Consider the following 21,545-nt stretch of genomic DNA (forward strand, 5'->3'; position numbering starts at 1 on the left):
TTGATCAAATAAATTCCGTGATTCATACATGGAGTGCACTACTATCATGTCTAATGTAAATTAGTGCCTTTACACAATGAGCTTTAAATGTTTCCAGTGCGGATCAACTGATGTTTACAAGACCTTTCGGTTTAGGAGCATGTCATTCTATAAATATGATTCCTTTGCATAAATAATTAACAAAAGAATGGCTATCTTTTACAATTCTCAAACAATTGGTGGGAAAAAAAAAGAGAGAATAGATATGACTTTTGCTAAAAAAAATAAAAAATCAGGAAAAACTTCAATCAAGTTCATCATGTTAAGATGTTGATTAAGCAAGCTGAGTTGTCAACTGTAACTCCTACATTCTCCTGCTGTGGCCTTCTACCAATAATCATTGCAGGAACAGCATCCAACTTTGACGTGAAAAAACTTCAACCAAGTTTCTCATGTTAAAATGATGAAGCAAGCTGAGTTGTCAACTGCAACTCCATTCTCCTACTGAGGCCTTCTACCAATAATCCTTGCAAGAACAGTATCCATCTTTGAAGTGGTGAAACCGAATCCTATCCCGAACTATAATCTCCCGGTCATAAACCTTGGAGATGAACTTTGTAGCATGGTGGCAGTCCCTACAGACCCGCAAATTTTTCACAATTCGGATTGGGGTTCCTGAACTAGTATTCATCAGCCCAAAAGCAATGGCTAGTTTCTCACTGTGTCTTGATAGAGCAGTCTCCCTGTCTTCTTCATCAATATCAAGCAGCACTTCTCCAACTTCTGGGGTATAGCCTGCGATCTTTAGTTTGATAGCCATCTCATCCAAGAATGAGTAGATCTGCTTTGTCTGTGGATGGGATCGATCTCCCACAAGAAATTGATAGAACATCCCGTTTAGTTCGATGGAACTGCAACCTGGTGTCTTTCTCCCATTGGCAATTTCAAGGTGCTTCCTCACATCCCTTGCATCATTCCATCTCCTAGATCCAGAATAAATATTTGCTAATAGAACATGACAGCCAACATGTTTCGGCTCCACTTCACTAATGAGTTTCCCTATCCTCTTTCCCATCTCTATGTCTCCATGTATGCAACAAGCACCCAGTAATGCACCCCATATGACAGTATCTGGAGCCATAGGCATAGTTGATATCATCTCTTCTGCCTCTTTCAAGAGCCCAGCACGGCCAAGAAGATCCACCATACATCCATAATGCTCAATTTCTGGATCTATGCCATGGACACTCTTCATTGAACTGAGATATAATCTCCCCTGGTGCACTAATCTTCCATGGCTACAAGCATTAAGCAAGGATACAAAAGTTACTTTATCAGGAAGAACATTTATTTTCTTCATCCTTTCAAAGAGTTTGACTGCTTCATCAGATCTGCCATGAATAGCAAAGCCACTAAGCATAGCATTCCAAGGCCGAACAGTTCGTTTTGTATTAGTTTGATCATTGAATAATTTCCATGCAGATTCTACCTCTCCACACTTGGCATACATATCAATGAGACCAGCAAGCAATCTATCATTCATCTTGATCCTAGCTTTGTTAATATAGATGTGAATCCATCTTCCTTGATCCAAAGCCACCAGATTAGCACAGGCTGCAAGAACAGTTGTGAGCGTGAACTCATTAGGTGTAGCTCCTGCAAGCTGCATCTCACGGAAGAGTTCCATTGCCTCAACAAAGCATCCCACCTAAAAAAGGCTAGTGAAATTTAATGCAAGTCAACATCCAAAGGGTCATATAACAGAGTGCACGTTCAGAAGATTAGGAGAGCCTGCCTTCATTCGGCAGAGGAAGCCTTGATTTACGAACAGTAGGTGTAAAATGGATATAAAGGACAATCACTGCGACCGAAATCAGTTAATAGTAATCATAAGGAACCAGTTAATTTGAAAAATTCAATCCATATCAGAAAGAATCACCCACAAAAAAAAAAGCTGTAGTATGAAGCAAATAAAACAAATATATTCAGTCAAAACAAATCATATAGCCTGCAATAATGATATTTGAAACCCGTTTTTACCTGCACGTAGCCTGCAATAACCGTACTCCAGGAAACAACATCCCTTTCTGGCATCTCATCAAACAATTCCTTGGCACGATCTACATCACCAGCCCCTGCATATCCACCGATCAACGAATTCCACGAGACCAGATCCCTCTCAGAACTTTCATCAAACACCTTCCTCGCATCATCCAACAGCCCCCAACTCCCATACATCCGAATCACCACGTTCGAAACAAACACATTGGCCTCGAACCCACGCCGGATCAATTGGCCCCTCACCTGCTCCCCCTCCACGAGCCCGAATCCTTCCGGCCCGCACGCAGCCAGGACAAACGCGAAGGTGTACTGGTTGGGAAGCGGAGCCGAAGGGTCACGAAGCAGGGAGCGGAAGAGGAGGAGGGAGGCGGGCGAGGAATGGGCCTTGATGAGGGTGTTGTAAGAGAAGAGAGGAGGGGAAGGGGAGTGGCGGAAGACGAGGTCGGCGTAGGGGAGGAGGGGAGGGGAAGGGGAGAGCAGGAGCTCGAGGAGCTTGCTGGGTGGGAAGGGGTGGAGGAAGAGGCCGGCGGCGATCATCTTGGCGTGGGCTTGCTTGATTTGGTCCAGGGTTTTGCACGAGTTCAGGAGGGAGAGGAGAGGGTGGTGCGAGCTGAAACGAAGGGTTTTGGTTGGGGATGGGGCGGTGGAGAGCCGTTGCAGCATGGCGGGAAGGGTTGGCTTCGAGATGGCAACGGTCCGAGAAACTTTCGAAACTTTCGACTCGCAACCACGCAAACACCCGGTGTCAAGCTGCAAAGCCGCCTACGGTTGCGCACGTGAGATAAACGTGGCGGGAGCATCACACGTGCGATGTAGGTGATTGATCAGAGAGGAGAAAAGCATCCCATCTTCCCATCGATGGTTCCGATTTCCCCTGATCTATAGAGGGCTTAGGATGCGAAAAAGCCATACTTTGAGAGTCGTGCAAAGTTATGATACAAGACAAAATCACTTACGTATCAATCTTGAAGCCTGTTGAATATTACAGCCAAGCCTGCAGTGGGAACATGAATTTTTTTTTAAAAAAAAAAGATAAATAAGAGCTTATTTGGCCCTGCTGCCATCCTTATGTTTTGAGTTTTTTTTTCAATAAATTATTAAAATCTAGCATGGAGATTGACGTGGAAGGCAGCATTTGCACAGAACTTTTGCTGTTCCTTCTTAAGATTTTTACTGATCCGTGGAATCATTAAATTGTTGCTGCCAATGCTTCTAAAGATTTTACTAACAGTTTAAAAAATCAAAAGGGCTTCACCATGTGGTTGTTCGGTTTATTATACTTTTCCTCTTGGATGTTTTTTGGAAACAGAAATAATAGACCCTAAAATTTTAAATATAAAATTCTCAAACGTTACAAACCGGAAAAGGAAGCACTATCAACTTTTTTCTATATCAACTCAAGCTATTTACTAACAAGAATTCTATACTATGCTTCTTGATGCGGGATTTGCACCCCGTCACCAGCACAGCCCACACACCAGCCGAGCAGGGAAAGCGACCGCGTCCTCACCGAGGTATTGTCCGCTTTGGGGATCGAGGATCGTGACCGCTCCCGGGGGTCCGCGCTTTGACGGCGCCCCGGGTGGAACCACCCATTCCACCCCTCACGGGTTTGCCCTTCAAAAGGCGCCTCGGTGAGAAGAGGTTATTAAGCCCCCCATTTAAGGCACAGACCTTTCCGCTGATTAGCTGATGTGGGACTAAATTCGGGGAACCCCCCGTAACACAGCCCCCCCAGCGGGAAGGTCCTGTGCCCGGGTCGGCTCCTTGCTGGATAGGCGGAGGGCCAGGCCCTTCCTCTAGCGCCATCTGATGCGGGATTTGCACCCCGTCACCAGCACAGCCCACACACCAGCCGAGCAGGGAAAGCGACCGTGTCCTCACCGAGGTATTGTCCGCTTTGGGGATCGGGGATCGTGACCGCTCCCGGGGGTCCGCGCTTTGACGGCGCCCCGGTTGGAACCACCCATTCCACCCCTCACGGGTTTGCCCTTCAAAAGGCGCCTCGGTGAGAAGAGGTTATTGAGCCCCCCCATTTAAGGCACAAACCTTTCCGCTGATTAGCCGATGTGGGACTAAATTCGGAGAACCCCCCGTAACACTTCTGATTCTATGAGTCTCGGAAAACAGAATTTGAGAGGAGCAGCAAGGATTTGTATCCAACCTTAGAATCCACACATAAGCTTTTTTATTTGCACATGTTAATGGAGAAATGGCATATACTTGCAAACTAATTTGAACGTTTCATTAAACTTTTTAAAGATTGCCGTCCCGCAAATTGCCCGTGAAACCTAACCAAGGCAAGCTCTTGAAACTTTGATTGAAAGAACTGGTGGCTTTGCCATTGGTAGTCATAAAAAAACTAGTAATTCAGCTGGTTCGTACCTTCCTCTTCCGGTAAGATGTCTCGAGTTAGTGGTGATGAATAATTACTGCGTTATCAACTGGCTTTACTATTACCACCTGCAATTTCGACATCTTCCACCGGATAAAAACTATCTTTTTCTGGGTCCACTCCCACATCCCAACCTGACCCAGCTCATCTTAATCTGTCGGAATCTTAAATGCTCGTACCTTATGGTTTATGTTTCTCGGGTGTCTTTTCAACGAGTATACCACCAATAGCATATAATGTTATTGATCAATTGCGACGATCTAAATAATATCTTGGGATTAGATCTTAGATTTATGATAGATATTAGGAGAACAGATTCAGCTCATGATCTATATAGAATAGGAGATATCATAGCGTGGATTTGTCAAGTTTTAAATGGAATGACTATATGAGGATCCTCATGTGGACGTATACTTAGTCCTACATCGGTTATTTGTCGAGTAAATTTCAAATACTCATACATAATAAAAAAAATTCAGATAGTATGATTTAGCTAGCTTTTTTTTGTTTTTTTAAGATGAAATTGTAGATTAAGACAACAATGATAATATAGCAATTTGACTTGACCCAACCCATTAGAACTATACCTTTATCTGAGTCACAAAACCCTTTTCAGCTCCGATTTCTTCTGAATAACAAGAACACAACAATAAAAAAAACCATGATTTTTTTTTTTTATTTTCAACCCCGATTTCTTCTGGATTGCTTCAACTTCCGATACAAGTCTGTCTCAAACAAGACCAGGAATCAAGATTGCTCCATCTCTCCTATATTGCTCCATCTCTCCTATATGGGTTTATGACATTATGTCTTCTTGGCTTTAGGTACTGTCCGCAAGATCTTTCTTGCCGTCCCAAACAAGACCAAGAATCAAGATTGCTCCATCTCTCCTATATGGGTTTATGTCTTCTTGGCTTTAGGTCATGTCCGCAGGATCTTTCTTTTAGGAATAACGAGATCGATGAAGGAAATGGGAACGTGCCAAGCTTTGATTCGTGGAATTGAAATGAAAGAAGGCCAGAGGTGGGCGAAGAGAAAAAAGACGGCCTACCAAAGGAAAAATCATACCCTAAATAGCATGCACCAACGTGTCCATGCACCATACTTATAAGCACGCCTCCTTTTTATGGCTCACGATGGCCGTGCACCGTACCAATGAGCACGCCTCCTGTACCAATGAGCATGTCTCCTGTACCAATGAGCACGCCTCCTTCCTCTGGGTCGATTATCGTGATGGGCCCAGCTCGATTGAGATCCTTGAGAATAACTGGTGCAATACACGGCTATATAGTGCACGTAGTATAGGATATAATTTTTTATAAGCAAAAAATCAAAGCGAAGGGACCAAACATGGACGAAAGGAAGAAGGGGAAGATTTTTTTTTTTTAGGTTCCCAGCACGAATGGTTTTGAATTTGGCATTTGCAGAGCGTACAAGAATGAGGTAAGAATGGTTGTAGTTCTTCAGAGCAGAAGGGCGGAAAGGAATCCCAGCTGAAGACAGAATTTATATTGAAAATTGTCCTAACATCCACCGCCCATATGGCTGAACTGAAACCTTCTGCAGGTATACATCAGTATAGATGGTAAGTAGAGTAAAAAAAAAAAATCTCAAATCAAACAAAAAAACGTAATCCACGCAATTGTTCAAAACATCAGAGTACTGCTAAGATCTAAGAGCCCAAAGGACCAACTGCCAGCCGACACTTCACAGTACCTCAACGAGTACGGAACAGCGCTTGAACCCACCAAGAAACTGATAAGATTTATTTGATTATCTTTCTTGCTTCCCTTACAAATCTGTGATAGTTTTACACAATAACAACAATAATAAATAATATACTCATACCCATATTTTCCTTGTGCTGATGCCCTCTGTCCAGTTCTCAACAATTTCCAGTCATTTTCGATTTGTAGATCTGATGCATCTCATATATCACTTTGCAAGGCATGCGCAGCCTATAAATTTAATGACTAGTCATACATATCACGCACAGAAAATTTAAATTACATTCAGCAAGCTGAAACCAACAGTAAAAAGGTCGTGGTCATAAAGATACCAAAAATTCAGAAAACCAACCAACTTGTAAGATAGCCAATTGGGTCAAGAGTACGACATACAAAAGCAAAAAATTTGCCTGCCGCTATTTTTTTCTGTACTTACAACGCGAGAACATCCTCCCCTATCTAATGTTTGCACAGATTCTAGTTCTATAAGCATCAATTCAACAGTCAGAGAGCATCAAAATATATTAACAACTGAAACCCAAAAGCCATGTCTCCATCTCAAATTGACTTCCCCAGAAGACAAGTCAGAGCCACAGCTTTCACAGAACACGACTTTCACAGTGAAATAAGGTTTTGATGCCAGCTAGGGTTTAGCAATAACCTTGGAGATTCTCGATAGAAATCCATTGCTAATTTAAGGTAAGACTAAAAATCAAGGGGCGAACCTTTCGATGACCCAGAACAGCTGCCAGATGTTGCATAGGAAGTGCCGCTTGAAGCATCTACTGGAGCCTGATTCAAACGTTCCAAGATCAAAGACCGTCGTTTTTGCAGCTTTAGTGAGAATGTGGTTGCCTCTAGTATCACTGGAACCTGCAGGCCAGTTTAACAATGACAATGATGATGAGCCCAAGATGACTCAAGTCCAGCAAAAGTTTCAAGCTTTCAGTTCTACAGCCATAAGCACTACTAAGATGCAAGCAATGAAAGCACAGGCACATACAAGTTTAACACCATGTGCCCATTTATCTGTGCGACTTCCAAAAGCCACAACCACATGAGCATCGCTAGTAGCACTCTGACTTTTTTATCTCGGCCTTGATGATAGTTGGAAGAATAAATTATAATCCTATATTATAAAATACAATGCACTTACTTTATTCCTCTCTCACAAATCATCTAGAGAGTTAGAACGGATGTTTGTTTCTTGAAAAAAGGTCTGATTACAAACTCTCTCATGACAATTTTGTCATCTAATCATAACAGTCCAGCTCAAAAAATCAAAGCAGCACATGCAACGGGACATCCCAAGTGTTATATATAAAGGTTGTATAAACTAAAAGAAGCATAAATATAAAAAAATAAAGAAATTCCCCCCACCTGAGTATTAATCTGAGACACCTTATGCACATGCAAAAGGCCAACCATGTCTTGATAACCAGTAAGGAGTTTTGCCAATTCCTTATCTTCATCTGGAATGAAATGCATTTCACAAAGAATTAATTCCAATTTAAGTTAATAGGCTGCAAGGGTATAAAGAACTGAATATAAGCACTTTAACATGCCTGGCATCGCTCTGACAGAGAGCAATGTATCTGCCAAGTGTTGCCATCTCTTGGAGAAGGAAGGAGAAAGAACTGATGTTGGAAAAGTTATCACAGCAACTGCATTAGAACATCGTATCATTGCTCTCAAAGATCTGATAAAGGAAACCATATCCCAGTCCTACAGTAGTATAATTACAGAAGTAAATGAACCAAGTATGTTTTGTATTAAGATTGTAATTCTGTAACATGAAGTTGGATCAATCAATTTAAGTGAAATACCTTTTGAACAATCAAGCCACTCAATGTCAGTTTACTATTTATAGATGGATCGAACTCTTACCAGTTCTGAGTATCCACATTGTGGAGCACAGAGGGATTGTATTGCAATACGACCAGCATTAACATTGCAGCCCTCATTCCTGGATGCAAAACATAAGAAAACATCCATAACCAACAGACCCTCTTTTATCTATTTGTATGCCCAGGAATAACAATATGGTAATGTACAGAAACTCGTCATTATAAATAAAACATACAATGATACAAAACAGCTATAATACGAAAAAAAAAATTCCAATGTGAAACATATACATGACCAATAAGTAATTATGCTCGGAATAATTTTTGAAATCAGAAGACTCAAAACTATTTCATATTATACAGTTGTAATTAGGATAGGAAAAAAGAAAGTTACACAGCTAGATTAAAGGATACTTAATGTAGTAAAAATAGAACTTCAAATAATTAGTCAAGCTTCTGCTGGTAGCAGGCCAGATTTATGGGAAAAAAGAATGTTACGCAGCTAGATTAAAGGATACTTAATGTAGTAAAAATAGCACTCCAAATAATTAGTCAAGCTTCTGCTGGTAGCAGGCCAGATTTTTAGTAAACTTGAATTTTGGTCTATCCAATTGTTTGCTCTCAAAGCAAACTCTATTGGTACCCACTGGATTATAAACTTCATCATAGAATTAATCAGAGAAACCTAACCCAATATCTATAACCAATTTCTAATATTTCCCATCCACAAGACTACAACCAATTTCTAATATTCCCCATCTATTATTCAAGCCCTTAGAGCCTTCCTTTTGGGTCTTTTTCCTTTTTTTTTTGTTTTGGGTGCAGCAGTTTTCAATGCTGTCTGGTGACATTTGAAGAAGCAATATGCTAACAATATAGTCTGTTAAGTAGGGTTCCCATATCAGCTTTTTTTCTTCACTGCCTAATATTTTGACCCATCCACACAAATGTGAAAAGCAGGTGATGCCTATACTCACTTAATTTTAAGGAATACAACTTAAGTTATTTCATTTCAACAACTTTTAGTGTGTTTTATGACAAGTCAGGATGTGATATGTTAAATACAATGGTGATGTAAGTAATGTCAGATGGGAACTAGAATTAGTGGTGTTGCTTCAGTCTAGACCAATAACACTTGACACTGTCCCTAGGAAAGATTGGAGCCAAGGTAGCTTACCAACAACATAATAAAAGTCTTTCTTTTCCTTTTATATTGCAGAATGTCACTACCATTTGCCAAAGAAATTGTGGATTAACCCATGCAGTCTCTCTCCTGGGCAACCAGATGTGAACCCCTTTGGCTTGCTTCTCATCTTACCAAGAAATTATATACCTCTAAGCTTTTTATTTACTCCCATTTTCTTCCCTTGCAATTAAGTTCATCAAAAGCAAATAGTAACAATTATTTGGTCACCAAGATTCTTTTTTTTTGTCTATTACAACTGCCCCTTCCTAAGTCATTTCTCTTAATTTCCCTTTTTTCTCAAGACAAGGTCCTTCCTTTTTGTTTAACATCTTATATGCGCTTACCCTCACTTAGTGGAGTGCATGATATGTTAGTTTTTATGCCAAACTGCAAATCATTTCTAGCAGTCTGGTGTTGATAGTTTATTGCCATGCCTCTCCCATCCTTTTCTTTACACGAATATAACAATTATTCAGCTAGAGAGGATACCATGAGTAATCACAGATAATTTCGACTACAGAATTTCCAATTCACATCCTTTGAGCACTACACTAAAATGGCATTTTTCAACCTCCTGGCATCACTGATTCACTATCACCAGCAGAAAATAAATCACTTCAGAGTCATATGATTATTCTTCCGACATCTTTAATCAGGAATCAGGAATCACTTCCCAGTACTCTGATTTCTAGGCCCATGAAAAATCTTTAAGGTCCGTCCGAGTGGTTCATCTAACCCGTATAACTTCTTGAAATAAGACCAAGACTCACACCACAACATTTAGATCTGAGATTTTAATTGGTAAATTTACATATTAAGACTTTAAGGATTCCTAAATTCTGATGCTAGGCCTTATCTCATCAAATAAATATAATTAGTAACAGCTAATCTACGGGGCCATTGGCAGCATTCGAGAATGAGGTTTTCACTGCCAGCAAGTTATAACAGCAAGTAAAAGGGAAAAATTATTTCTCAATCTGTTGATCTTTTCCAGAGTTTGCATTGTATATCGCCGCATACCTTTTAAAAAAAATATTGTTAAACATTTCAGAAACCTTTTTAATTGAAACTAGTTAATTCCAATAAACAGACTTTTTAGCACAGTAAACCAGATCAACCACTTACCTTTGACATAGTCCAGTGACAAAGATGACCTTTATGGCATCATTTAGATTAATCTGGCCCACCAAAATTGATTTTCAAGGAAATCTAACTAAACTGTCTCGTACATGACAAGCCAAGAATAGGTTGGTGGATTTACCCAGATGTTAAAATTTGCTGATCTTTAAACATTTATTTGAGGAAATGTGATGAAATCCAAGAAGCTCACTTAATAAGGCATATAACAGGAACAACTGCAGGCAAATTAGTTCCAAGTCTAAAGGATAATTTAAATGAATCAGTGACAAAATTTGATAGCTATAGCAGGTCTTCAGGTGGATACCATCAAACAATTGAAAATTGTTGTTCAATATAACAGATATGAAGTTTAGAACATTTCTATGAATAGTAGTAAGTGCATATACTAAATAGTAAATTTGGTTTACTAAACTAAAAAAGATCGACTATGAGACAGAGCAAAGCTAGACAATTATTACTTATGAAATATGCATAAAAGGGCATAAACAGGTCAATGAAGACATGCAAAAAGTAGTAATTTCTTACAAATGTAAACAAGACTACTTATCCCTAAAGAAATAGAAAGCAAAAAGATTTGGTCATACCTAGTAAGGTCAGATAGAAAAGTGGAACAATGCTCGTGAAGAACTGCAAGATTTGCAGTATCTTGAATGCTTACACAATCAATTTGTTGTGTCCTAAACATTTGCCTTTCAAGGGGCTTCCGCAAGTCAAAATCATTGCTGAAATCCTGTTCTATACCTGCAACACCATTACTTAACTGTTCAAGTCTTCAGAAAACTACCAAGCAAGGCTATGTCTTTGGAATTATTATTGTACTTCTAGACTGATGAATCATTGCTAAAAAATTAAAAAAGCGAAGTTAGCTATATCTTACAGGATGCAAACACTTTTTATATGGCAATGCATGCATGCCCATGCACATAAAAACAGATTGTATATACTAGATCGTGGCCATGATGTGGTAACTAGTCAGCAAACAATATTTACGTTGCAACAACAAGAAAAGGCTTTCATATAACAATAAAGATAGATACGGACATATTGGCATGTGGAGAATATATAGGTGTATGGGTTACGATTAAGCTCATATATATGGAATCAGTTTCTCATAGTTGTATAAGCTTGGTCATTAGTCCCTGGCACTGGGTTATTCCCTTTATTCCTGTTTACTAAAAAACTTGCTCAAGTTTCACAACATGAAGCATGGATCTCCTGTCAGACCTTTCTCAAATCCTCAGAAGGCTTAGTGTGAAAGTTGCGGACCTACCATGAACCCCACAGGCTTAATATGAAAGTTTGCATAACTAGTCATGAACTCCACAATCGGATCAGACTACCATGCACCCATCTCCATTCAAAAATTAGCAAGATCCAGCTGCAAGAACATTGATTAATTATAATGACCATTGTCTGCTGCCAGCTATAAAATTCATCGGACTAAGAAAGAGTACTTCTCTTTGTCTTGGATATTTTCATTGAATTCCAACCTATCACCAGAGCATTACTAAATAATCAGATTTAAGCCTCGCCCTTTGACTTTTCCTATAGTCTTCCCCCTTTTTGTTGAGAATAATGTTGGGAGCACCACCAGATGGAATTATATAGATCAAATACTTGGGTAACACCTTCCAAGGTTCAAACCCGGAACGTCCTTTAAATAGGCGCGAGAGCAACCACTGCACTATAAAACAGCTTCAGGCAATTTTCCACAAAGTCACCAGGTGTCGTTACCTCTTTTTGCCAATCTATGCGTCAGGCATATGACAATCCATCACTAATCTTTAATTAATACAACTGAAGAAATCTCCCGCCTTCATTACGAGTATGCTGTTTCAGCATTCTAAGATTTTGGGACAAATTTCTCCATTAGATTCCCATAAATTCAACCTTAATGGACAAGCCTTATCCCAACTTCATGGGGTTGGAAGAGTGGAATAAATTATGATCCACTGCATATTTTCTTCCACTGATACTCCAATAACAAGTCAAACTATAGAAGTAAGATCTGGAGAAAAAAAAATTAAATATGTTAGATCCACTCTTTACTGCTAAGACTATCCAGTCTAGAGAGAATTTAAACACTTCTTTGTTGGTATGCAGTTAAGAATTGGAAGTTTTATCAACTTTCTTTCTATAATCAGTCAAAGAGTGTCGATAATGGTCCCATCAATTGTAATAGATTCAGAGTTCCCTTTCAAAATCTAAGCGATTAACGAGACATCACTTTGCCACTTGTAACCTTAAGAAAGTCTCTTACTTTATCATTTTGAGGACAGGTACAATCAGCACTCCTAGGAACTCATTTTCAACTTTAAATACAACTGTAGGAATAGAGATCCTACTATGTTATTCCTACAAAATTGTGACTACAAGGTCATTTCTAAATCATCCGACTCATCTCATTAGTTAGTTTCTTGAACCGATCAGTTAAGATATTTATTGTGATGGCAAGCCATAGTTGCCAGCAAGCAATGCCCCTCATTCCTTTATTGGTTGCAGCAATGAACTCCACTTTTAGTTTTAGACTTCTCCAAACTCCAGTTAGTGTTAGAAGTTAATCACATATTCTCGCATGTCATGTATTGCCCCTTAAATCGAGCATCTAGACTATCATTGTTGCCTCTACAAGTTCTTGTGTTTGACTCTGCTCTGTCCTCCACCCCAACACCCTTCCGCCAAAATAAGAAAATCATTCATTACTAAAATATAGCTTATGATTTATCAGTTGGCTGTCAATGATATCTTCCTGCAAGATTGAAGCATGAAGACACCCAAACAACCCAAACACCAACAGCAACAGCAATACGAAATACATACAAAAAGGACAACAAGGAAGAGTGCATTTTAACAGCCAGACTGAAAAAAACCAATGACTTTAAAAATGAAAAAGGAATCTTTTTACTTTCTTTTTTCACCTCTATTGTGAAGTTCAGGAACTTGCCGCTCCCCAAAATACTTCTTGTACTGCCAGGCAATTCTCAACCCCTTCTCCTGCACCACAAGAAAGCACACTACAAGGCCAATCAACTAGCCACTTTAAAATAAAAATAAAAAAAAGGAGAAAGATCGCAACTTTGTCCTTTGCATCAGGATCGAGACCCGGGGCTCGTTGCCTCTCCTCCTTAGACGACGAGACCGGGGACGGCAGCGTTCCGAGGAAAGCCCTCGGGTCTTCCGCAGGGCTGGCGAAGAGGAGCGGCTGGCGGTGAACGATGCCCTGGGACATGAAGTTCCTCAGGAGGAGGAGATGGTGAGGCGCGTCGGCGTCCTCCATCACCATCACCACCGACCCCAGAAGGAACCCTCCGCCAAGAATCTCTACGAGGAAAAACTCCACGCCGTTAAGAGATCGAAGAGGAGAATATGAGGGGAAGTGGGAGAGAAGAAAAGATTGTAAGCGGAGAGAATACTGTCGAGGTCCGGGATGCCGGAGGAGACGAAGGCGGCCCCGCTGGGGCCGGGCTTGACACCGGGAACGGGAGGCGAGGCCGGGGCGGCGGAGGGGGAGGAGGGATTGCGAGAGAAGCTACTGCTGGTTCGTACGGGCCGGGGATTGGGGTCTTTGGCCGTCGCCATGCCTTCTCGGTGGTTTCTTCTTCGTGCTTTTGCTTCTCCTTTTACAGAACGGAGTTCACCGTCAGGGCATTGCAGGCAGCGAAACAAATTCCGCTGCCTGCGAGAGGGAGTGGCATCAGGCTCGTTTTTAGGGTTGCTATCGGGTCGGGTTGAGCCCGGCTACCTCCTAATCCGCATCCGTATTTGTTGGGGGTTCGGGTCTTCACCTACATTTTAATCCAAACCCTTTGTCTATTGAAAATTCGTTTGGGTCTGGATCCAGGTAGAAATTGGATTCGGATTCGGTACTATTTAGAGGGATTTAAAAAAAAAAAAGAGAGAGAGAAAAGAAGAAGGGGTAATATTTGGAACCGCATTATGCTCCATCTGTTCTATATGCAAAAGCTTCAATTACAGTAACTTTATGTGTGATCATTGGAAAGACGAAAATACTCAATTCCATAATTTGATTCAATTTTTGTAACTACTTTGCTCTATATATCTTTGTCATGAGATATTATTGGAGTTGTGATTTGTGCCCATCCTGACCCTATTAGGGTTGTGGCTATTTTCAAAGGATTGAGCTAAAAATCATTTAGGAGTTATGAATTGGACAATCTATTTAAGTATGACTATGTATCAACTAAAACTCCATCCAACCCAAAATTTATGGAAACAAAAAAAAAGTTTATAGGTCTTTTTTTTCTTCCTATAGCCCAAAGGTTAGGATATGGGCTAAGTATGAACTCACAAAATGCAAGTTAAATGGGTTAATAGGCTCGATTTCTATAAAATATTCAGCTTAATCCTATAGAAATATCCAAACATGTTCTTCCTATTTTTTCATGTGTTTTACTCTTGAATCTTATGAAGTTTGGTTCATCTTTATTCCTTTTAATTTTTATTTTATTTCCTGCTTTCTACACATATATATTCATTGATAATTTAAAATAACGAGTGTTTTTTTATTATTGGGCCAATATTTATTTTTTTTCAAAAAAATGCTTGTTTTTCAATAAAATTATTAAAGTTCAATTTTTTTATTCAAAAAGCCAAGTACCTATAAATATAAGATGGATAAGTATTTGTGCTTTTTAACTTTTATAATGGCCAAGTTTAACTGACCAACTATAACAAATGGTCAAAAATACAAGGTCAATCGAGTTTGGTTAGTCATACTTGAAGGGACCATTTGATCATATTGGAGGCCATATTTGGATAGTTAATTGTTAAAATTAACTTTCTAAAAAAAGTTATCAGGAGAAAAAGAAGTTATTTATGCATATAACCATCAACAACCACCAAGAAAAAGTTATCGGGAAAAGAAACCTTCAACAATTATCATTCTCTACAATAAAAAAAAAGAAAAGAATGCTTCATTCACTCTCTTGCACTCTATATGTATGGACACATAGACATTTTTCTATCTCGATATTGGACAAGGATTCTACAACTCTTCTATATACCAAAATGAGCATCAAGAAAATTCTGCATCCGTAACTAGGTCTAAAGTTTTCTAACATTACTTACCATTCCACCTTTAAGGAGATCGATCAAGCATCAAGATGATTCCGCTTCCAAACTAATCGATTTATTCCATTCTCCAGCATGTCATTCTAATCTGAAGGAGACTTATCGTTGTACTCAATTATATTTCTTATTTGTAATCAACCTATTCGATGCAGTTTCTCTACATATGAGTTAGTATTTCCCGAGAGCATTTTTTTTCCTAATATTTATATTTCATTAGAAAGCTTAAGTTTATTTTACTAAGACATCGAACATGCTCCCTTGATTGATCAGATCGATCTTATCAACTAGATCAATTTGGCAATATATGCAACTCTCAATTCATAGATTTGCATTTTTCTGGAAATTAGCTAAATAGTAAATATGAATCTCGATATCTAATCAAACAATAAATATTTTTTAAATGTCTGTTAATTACTTTCTTATATAAAATCAAACAATAAATATGTGATTGTTTAAATGGCAGGTAACACGTCACATGGCTATATTCCACGTTGCCTTACGTCTCCTCCGGGACCAGGCCGCGGCAACAAACGCCAATCGATTCCTCGGGGACATCCAACTCGCATCCAGGTCTTCAGGCACAAAAACCACACGCTAGCTGACCTCCAAAATACCCAAGAAACAATCAGAAATCACATGGAGAGGAGACATTAAACTAGGAGGAAGGACAGCTTGGATATCCATGCACCCTCATCGGGCTGATGCCATTGCTATACGAGAGCTCACAAGATCTCCAGCTTTATAAGCGAAGTTGATGCTCTAGCCCAATCATTACACTAAAATAGCCAACATTCTCCTTTTGTCATATATCCTCCCACTTTCCCATCTTTAAGGGGTCAACGTCCATGGAAGAGCCTCTCCTCCATGATCCCTCCTCCTCCTCCTCCTCCTCCTCCTCCTCCTCTGTCTCCTCACCCTCCAGCACCACCATCATTATCCGTTTATCGACGATCATCGCCGTTGCTGCCATCTCTCTCTGGGCAAACTATGAAGCCTCAAAAGGCTTTGAAATCTCCATCGTCAACGCTGCCGCCGGATCTCTCGCCGGCCGCCGTTTCAACCTCATGTTCGTCTCCAATGGCAGAGCTGCCCGAATGGTCCACCACGCCAGTCAATTCGTCGAGCATGAGCTTTATCCGAGCAATCTCTATCCCCGGAAGCCCGTCAACCGCGTCACCCTCCGCATGGCCAGCCATAATCTCACCACCACCGTATCGCTTACCTCCGGCCGCGGCCCCGCCGACTTCGTCATCAACTTAAGCCCAAGCCTCATGTCGCCGTCTGATACGTACGCAGCTTTGGCCTCAGCAGTGCAGCGGGGCATAGCCCGTGTCTGGCTTTGGGACGGGGGCGGCACAGCGCCGGAGCCACTCCTGGACGCCATGGTGGACTACCTCGCCATGATTGCCGGCTTCGCTTCACCTACTCACGTAATCACCGACGCCGTTTCCCAAGAACCGAATGGGACGTGCTGGTCGGGGGAATTCCTGCGGCACTGCGATGGCCGGCGGCAAGAATTCATCGCGAGGTTGAACGGAGCGATGAGAGGACGGTCGTGGGAGCTGATGGTGGATGAGGCGCTGGGCTCGTCGGTCCGGCGGATGTGCGAGGGCTACCGGTCGTCGATAGGTCAGCTCAGGGAATCTTCCGATGCCACGCCGGAATTGGTAGAGCTGAGACAGGTCATATGAGCTGGAGAGGAGGGCATTGGACTGCTACGAAAAAGAATTGAGTCTGAGGAGGGGAGAGGTGGGACCGATCCATTAGGTAGGGCCCAGGGAACCCAATCGATGGCTCAGGTTGATTGGATCATTCTACTGTTTTCTTTTCCCTATCATCCATGAAGTTATGGTCAGAAGGAAGCACATTTCCCGCCTTTTTTGGTTCTACGGCCTGCTCGTACTATGGCCCTACTGAATCCAAATTGGTCCATGGCCCAACCCAAAAGTTCGATTCCTCAAATTTAGAAGAGGTGAGGACGAGCCCAATGGAAAAGGATGCATAAAAAGTTGGTGCAAGAAGCATTTTTAAATACATGAATTTGATAGGACTTCATTCGTGGATGCTGATGCATATCATATTAGTTTTTTTTTATGTGTAGAAGAAACAAAAGCGAAATTGTGCATCTCATTGGTACATATACCAAACTCCATTATCTTGCTGTAAAGAGAACAGTAGTTACAATAACTTGATTTAAGCCGTATGATGATGGTTTTTCATAATATCATACATATTACTTAAGTCTAGTAGTCCAACTAAAATTTGAAACATAATTTTTTATACATAGCACAGGAGAGGGAAAGGTATAAGCTGATATTAGAAAACTCTCGAAAACAATTTTACCTGGTTGCATATGAATGGTATAGAAAATTTGATCGTCTCACAAATCGCACGCGACTTTGGGTACAACAGCCAAAGTAAATAAAAAGAGTGCTGCCAACCTTGATAAGAGTAAGATAACCACTCTAATGTTTAGATTTCAAATAGGGATATGATAACCACTCTAACCTTGTGGCATTATTTGCTTGTTTGGTGGAACCATGCTAGGTCTGATGTGCCCATTGGAGCATTTAGTTATAAATGTTTGTGCTTGGCGGTCAACCTAGTTCTTTGTTCAAGTCATCACAAACTCCAACATTTAATGGTCTCTTTATTTTTATGTGCTGGTCTAATTTAGTTGAAGAGGAGCATAAATTCAAACCTAGTCTTAGTAGAATTCCATTTTATTTTGTAGTGAGATTTTTGTTTTTTTAACGAAAGTAATAAAAAAAAGGAGAGAGACATATGACTTGAGGTGTTTTCAGATATAGCATGAGAGAGAAAAAGAAATTATATTTGTAGATCTCAACTGATGCATAGTAGAGTATGCATCATGGCATGTCCATCCCTTCGTTAGCTTCGATCTATGAGATGTCCACGTCACAAGGAAAATTGGGTATGACCTGTCAAAGGTTCAAGGATGCCGTGGTTGAATGGGTGGACAAAGCTGATCTTTCGCAGTTTCAGCGATGAAAGATAAAATAAAATGGAATAGGGCCCAAGCCAGGATTAAAGGTCTTGGCCCACAAGGATACGAAAAAAATATGATGTGATCTTTCAAACTAAGCATGTCTTTTATAAAGCTAATGGTGCTACGGATTAGGTGGCCGCTTATGTAGACAGTCATACGGATAGTATCATGTGGGCTAGAGATGGAGAGTTGTCTCGGGCGCTCCAAAATATTATGTTTTTTAATTTTATTGGATGTATCTATACTCATTAGATATGAATCGCTCGTTTTAGCCAAAAAAAAAAAAGAAAGAAAGAAAAAGAAGAAAAAAAGAACCCATACACTGTAGGAGCCAGATGAAACTAGCGGTATCCCATGCTGCTGCATTCTGCCACGCAGCATATGTCGATTGACAAAATCAGCAATAGTGTTTAGTTAATACCGGTATCAGAGATCATGGTGCTACATAAGAGTGGTTAATTAGTAAGATAGATGAGCTTAAGATGCTGTTGGCAATGAGTTTGAATCTCCTTCATATAAATTGCTTATTTAATTAATCCAATGGTTATTATGTCCCATTTCAGATTGATATGCATCGTCGGTTTGTTCATTAACAACTTATGTTTTGAGTGCGAGCAATCGGAACTTCTAGGGGACTAGATGCCCTCTCTTTCTTAGACGATTGATCGATTAAGTGCAAATAGTCATATGAGAATTAGGTTACTATTGACTATGGTCTTGGGTAACAACAATGCACACGACGTGCTAGGAAAATGTATATCCATCATGTGATAGTTATGGTGTACCGTAGGATTTTAGTGCTCATGATTTGTGATAAGCATCATGTTTTGCTTATGAGAGGTGTAAATCTTATATACATGTGCATATTGGTTCCAATTTTTTTTGATATTCACACATCATGTGGTGTCTTTTGCTATTGTAATTGTTTATCTTAGACCGTATAGCTTATCAACATATGACATATTTCACACATACATTTATGTTTCTTATGCCCTAAATTTGTGCATTATTTGATAGTGCCCTAAGCAAACATATATTAGCTGCACTATCATGATTCTTCTAAATATGAGTCCAAAAATCTCCCCTATCGTGGTGTGAATGCTCAGGGTTAGGGCTTCATGTTCTCTTATATCTTTAACCTACTCTTCTCCACCTCCATGAATTTGAGGCCATGCATATTCTTCTTTAATATTTTAAGATGGTAGCATTAAACAAATCTTTCCAGTCACCTTCCATTAGCCCGTCTATTCTTTTATTTTTCTAAGAAAAAGGAGTAAATTATTGTATAGTTTTCTTCGCATTAATGGTAATAAACTAATAATCACCTCAACCAAATTATCCTACTCCAAGATCCATAGTCACTCCCTCATCTCGTGTTTGGCGTGGTACAAGTGACTACCTGAACTCACGGGTTGGTTCGAGTCCAACGCGTTTTGACAGACGGAGGCATGTCTACAAAGTGGGAACCAACTAAAGTAATCTGATGGAAAGACCAGGATTTGGTCCAAACTCCAGATGGGTCAATAACTGTGCAGCCCATACCAATTCACCAGGGTGATCGGATGCCGGAGGGTGATGTTTTGGTTACGAAAACAGTGCCTCCGTGGGATTACGGCAGCCAACTTATTCGACACCTTCCCTTGTTATCGTCGTGACACCGAGCTTACATTATTCATCTTAGTCATGTGACACTCTGACATTATGGCAGGCGAATCACATCTGATCTCTCTCTAGCCGGTCTTTTTCGTTAAAAAAATACATCTTCCATGCTAATAAATCTGACAGGGCAAAACCAGCCTATTCGAGCTTGTCATAGGCCAGCAATCCTTACACAGTTATTGTTGGATATTAAAAGAATTTGAAATTATATTATTTCAGCCACGGTAGTAGAAAAATAGGATGGGGTGGGGCTCACACAAGTGCATGCTCATAAACTAACTGCTTTGTTTGATAGCCATCCATTTTCTGATAAAGCTATTAAGGTTGTACAATACTTGCAGTGCAGCCCACACACTACAGAGTATCTGTGCTCATCTATTGAGCTCAAGCTTTTACTGGAATTGCATTAGACTATAGGTACAAAATTTCTCACATCCTTGAGAAGTTGTAGGAGGCGCTAGGGTAGGAACGAGAGCTACTAATCCAATATGAATCTGCACTGAAGGTTTAAATTTGGATTTCTGAAATAATGTCCCACTAAGACTGATATATTTTTAAACCATTATCTAGCAACTTAAATTTCTATGGTTCAATGGCCAATATGTACGTCACATTAGTTCTAAAACATACCATACCATATCGGTATGGATGGTATACCAACACTCAGTACATTGAAAAAATTTAATACCGTACCATGCAGGCACAGTGCTAGTATAGCACCAGTACGAAGTTCGATTACCGAGATGGTTCTGAAATTCAAAACAATAGAGTAAAATTCTTATCAAGTATTGTTTATATTATAATTTATTGCGTTGATATATATAATATTTAGTATAACATTCTATTCTCCCAAAGAAAAACAAAATTTATTATAATTGTAGAACAAATAAAAGATCACACCACGGTCAATTTGCAAACAAGTGTGGATTTAAATCCAAGTCTAGACCACACTACTCCTGCGTACACTTTGGCACCTTCTTGATCCAAATACAGCCCCTCGGCTACTTATAACAATGAAATCCGTTGTTGGAACTCGACCATTTTACATAAGAAATCAACCTAACTCAAGTAAATGGAGTTGACTGCAGCACAACATGGACATGCAGAGGTTCTGGCTTGAGGCCTATCAATTAGTGCATCAGAGTGATCTGACCAGAGTCATATGAATCATGCTCATGGATTTCATATATTTTTTATAACATTTTTAGTATTACTTATATTTAAATATACATTTATTCAACTAGCATTGAAATTGAAATCCCAAGATAGCTTCATGATGAGTTGACTCAACCAATTGGAAGAATAGTGGGGTCAAGCAATTAGACCTCTAAACCAACACCACTAGTAGCCTAATAGGCTCTCGTTTGATCCTAGGCCTGCAGTGGAGATCAAGGAAATCTTGGCAACAATATTACTATGCCGCCACCAAAGAATTTCAAAAAGAATAGAA

At 40.0% G+C, this 21,545-nt stretch overlaps 3 protein-coding genes across 3 annotated transcripts; 1 reads left to right on the top strand and 2 right to left on the bottom strand.

Moving 5' to 3' along the window:
• Window positions 1–2,753, bottom strand: LOC103712721 (pentatricopeptide repeat-containing protein At3g62890-like). The gene is made up of 2 exons (XM_008799326.4): window positions 2,020–2,753; window positions 1–1,687 (listed from the first exon to the last, which is right to left on the bottom strand). The coding sequence occupies exons 1-2, from the start codon at window positions 2,701–2,703 to the stop codon at window positions 494–496; spliced, it is 1,878 nt and encodes a 625-aa protein (XP_008797548.2). The 5' UTR covers window positions 2,704–2,753; the 3' UTR covers window positions 1–493.
• A 3,738-nt stretch (window positions 2,754–6,491) lies between these two features.
• Window positions 6,492–14,024, bottom strand: LOC103712695 (elongator complex protein 4). Its single transcript, XM_026806771.2, has 8 exons — window positions 13,749–14,024; window positions 13,412–13,656; window positions 13,254–13,329; window positions 10,920–11,076; window positions 8,050–8,128; window positions 7,728–7,887; window positions 7,543–7,634; window positions 6,492–7,035 (listed from the first exon to the last, which is right to left on the bottom strand). The coding sequence occupies exons 1-8, from the start codon at window positions 13,912–13,914 to the stop codon at window positions 6,868–6,870; spliced, it is 1,143 nt and encodes a 380-aa protein (XP_026662572.1). The 5' UTR covers window positions 13,915–14,024; the 3' UTR covers window positions 6,492–6,867.
• A 2,167-nt stretch (window positions 14,025–16,191) lies between these two features.
• LOC103699512 lies at window positions 16,192–17,293 on the top strand. Its single transcript, XM_008781531.3, has one exon. The coding sequence runs from the start codon at window positions 16,272–16,274 to the stop codon at window positions 17,115–17,117; it is 846 nt and encodes a 281-aa protein (XP_008779753.3). The 5' UTR covers window positions 16,192–16,271; the 3' UTR covers window positions 17,118–17,293.
• The last annotated feature ends 4,252 nt before the right edge of the window (window positions 17,294–21,545 follow it).

This window comes from Phoenix dactylifera, chromosome 4 (genome assembly GCF_009389715.1).
Source record: "Phoenix dactylifera cultivar Barhee BC4 chromosome 4, palm_55x_up_171113_PBpolish2nd_filt_p, whole genome shotgun sequence".
In the NCBI taxonomy this organism is placed as follows: domain Eukaryota; kingdom Viridiplantae; phylum Streptophyta; class Magnoliopsida; order Arecales; family Arecaceae; genus Phoenix; species Phoenix dactylifera.

Excerpts from the sequence above, each read along its gene's own strand:
- LOC103712721 (XM_008799326.4), bottom strand. The coding sequence starts at position 2,703 with ATGCTGCAACGGCTCTCCACCGCCCCATCCCCAACCAAAACCCTTCGT. Across the intron at positions 1,688-2,019 it reads TTATTGCAGGCTACGTGCAG|GTGGGATGCTTTGTTGAGGC; the intron begins GTAAAAACGGGT and ends AGCCTTTTTTAG.
- LOC103712695 (XM_026806771.2), bottom strand. The coding sequence starts at position 13,914 with ATGGCGACGGCCAAAGACCCCAATCCCCGGCCCGTACGAACCAGCAGT. Across the intron at positions 8,129-10,919 it reads TTTCTATCTGACCTTACTAG|GAATGAGGGCTGCAATGTTA; the intron begins GTATGACCAAAT and ends TTTTGCATCCAG. Across the intron at positions 7,888-8,049 it reads AATGTGGATACTCAGAACTG|GACTGGGATATGGTTTCCTT; the intron begins GTAAGAGTTCGA and ends ATACTACTGTAG.
- LOC103699512 (XM_008781531.3), top strand. The coding sequence starts at position 16,272 with ATGGAAGAGCCTCTCCTCCATGATCCCTCCTCCTCCTCCTCCTCCTCC.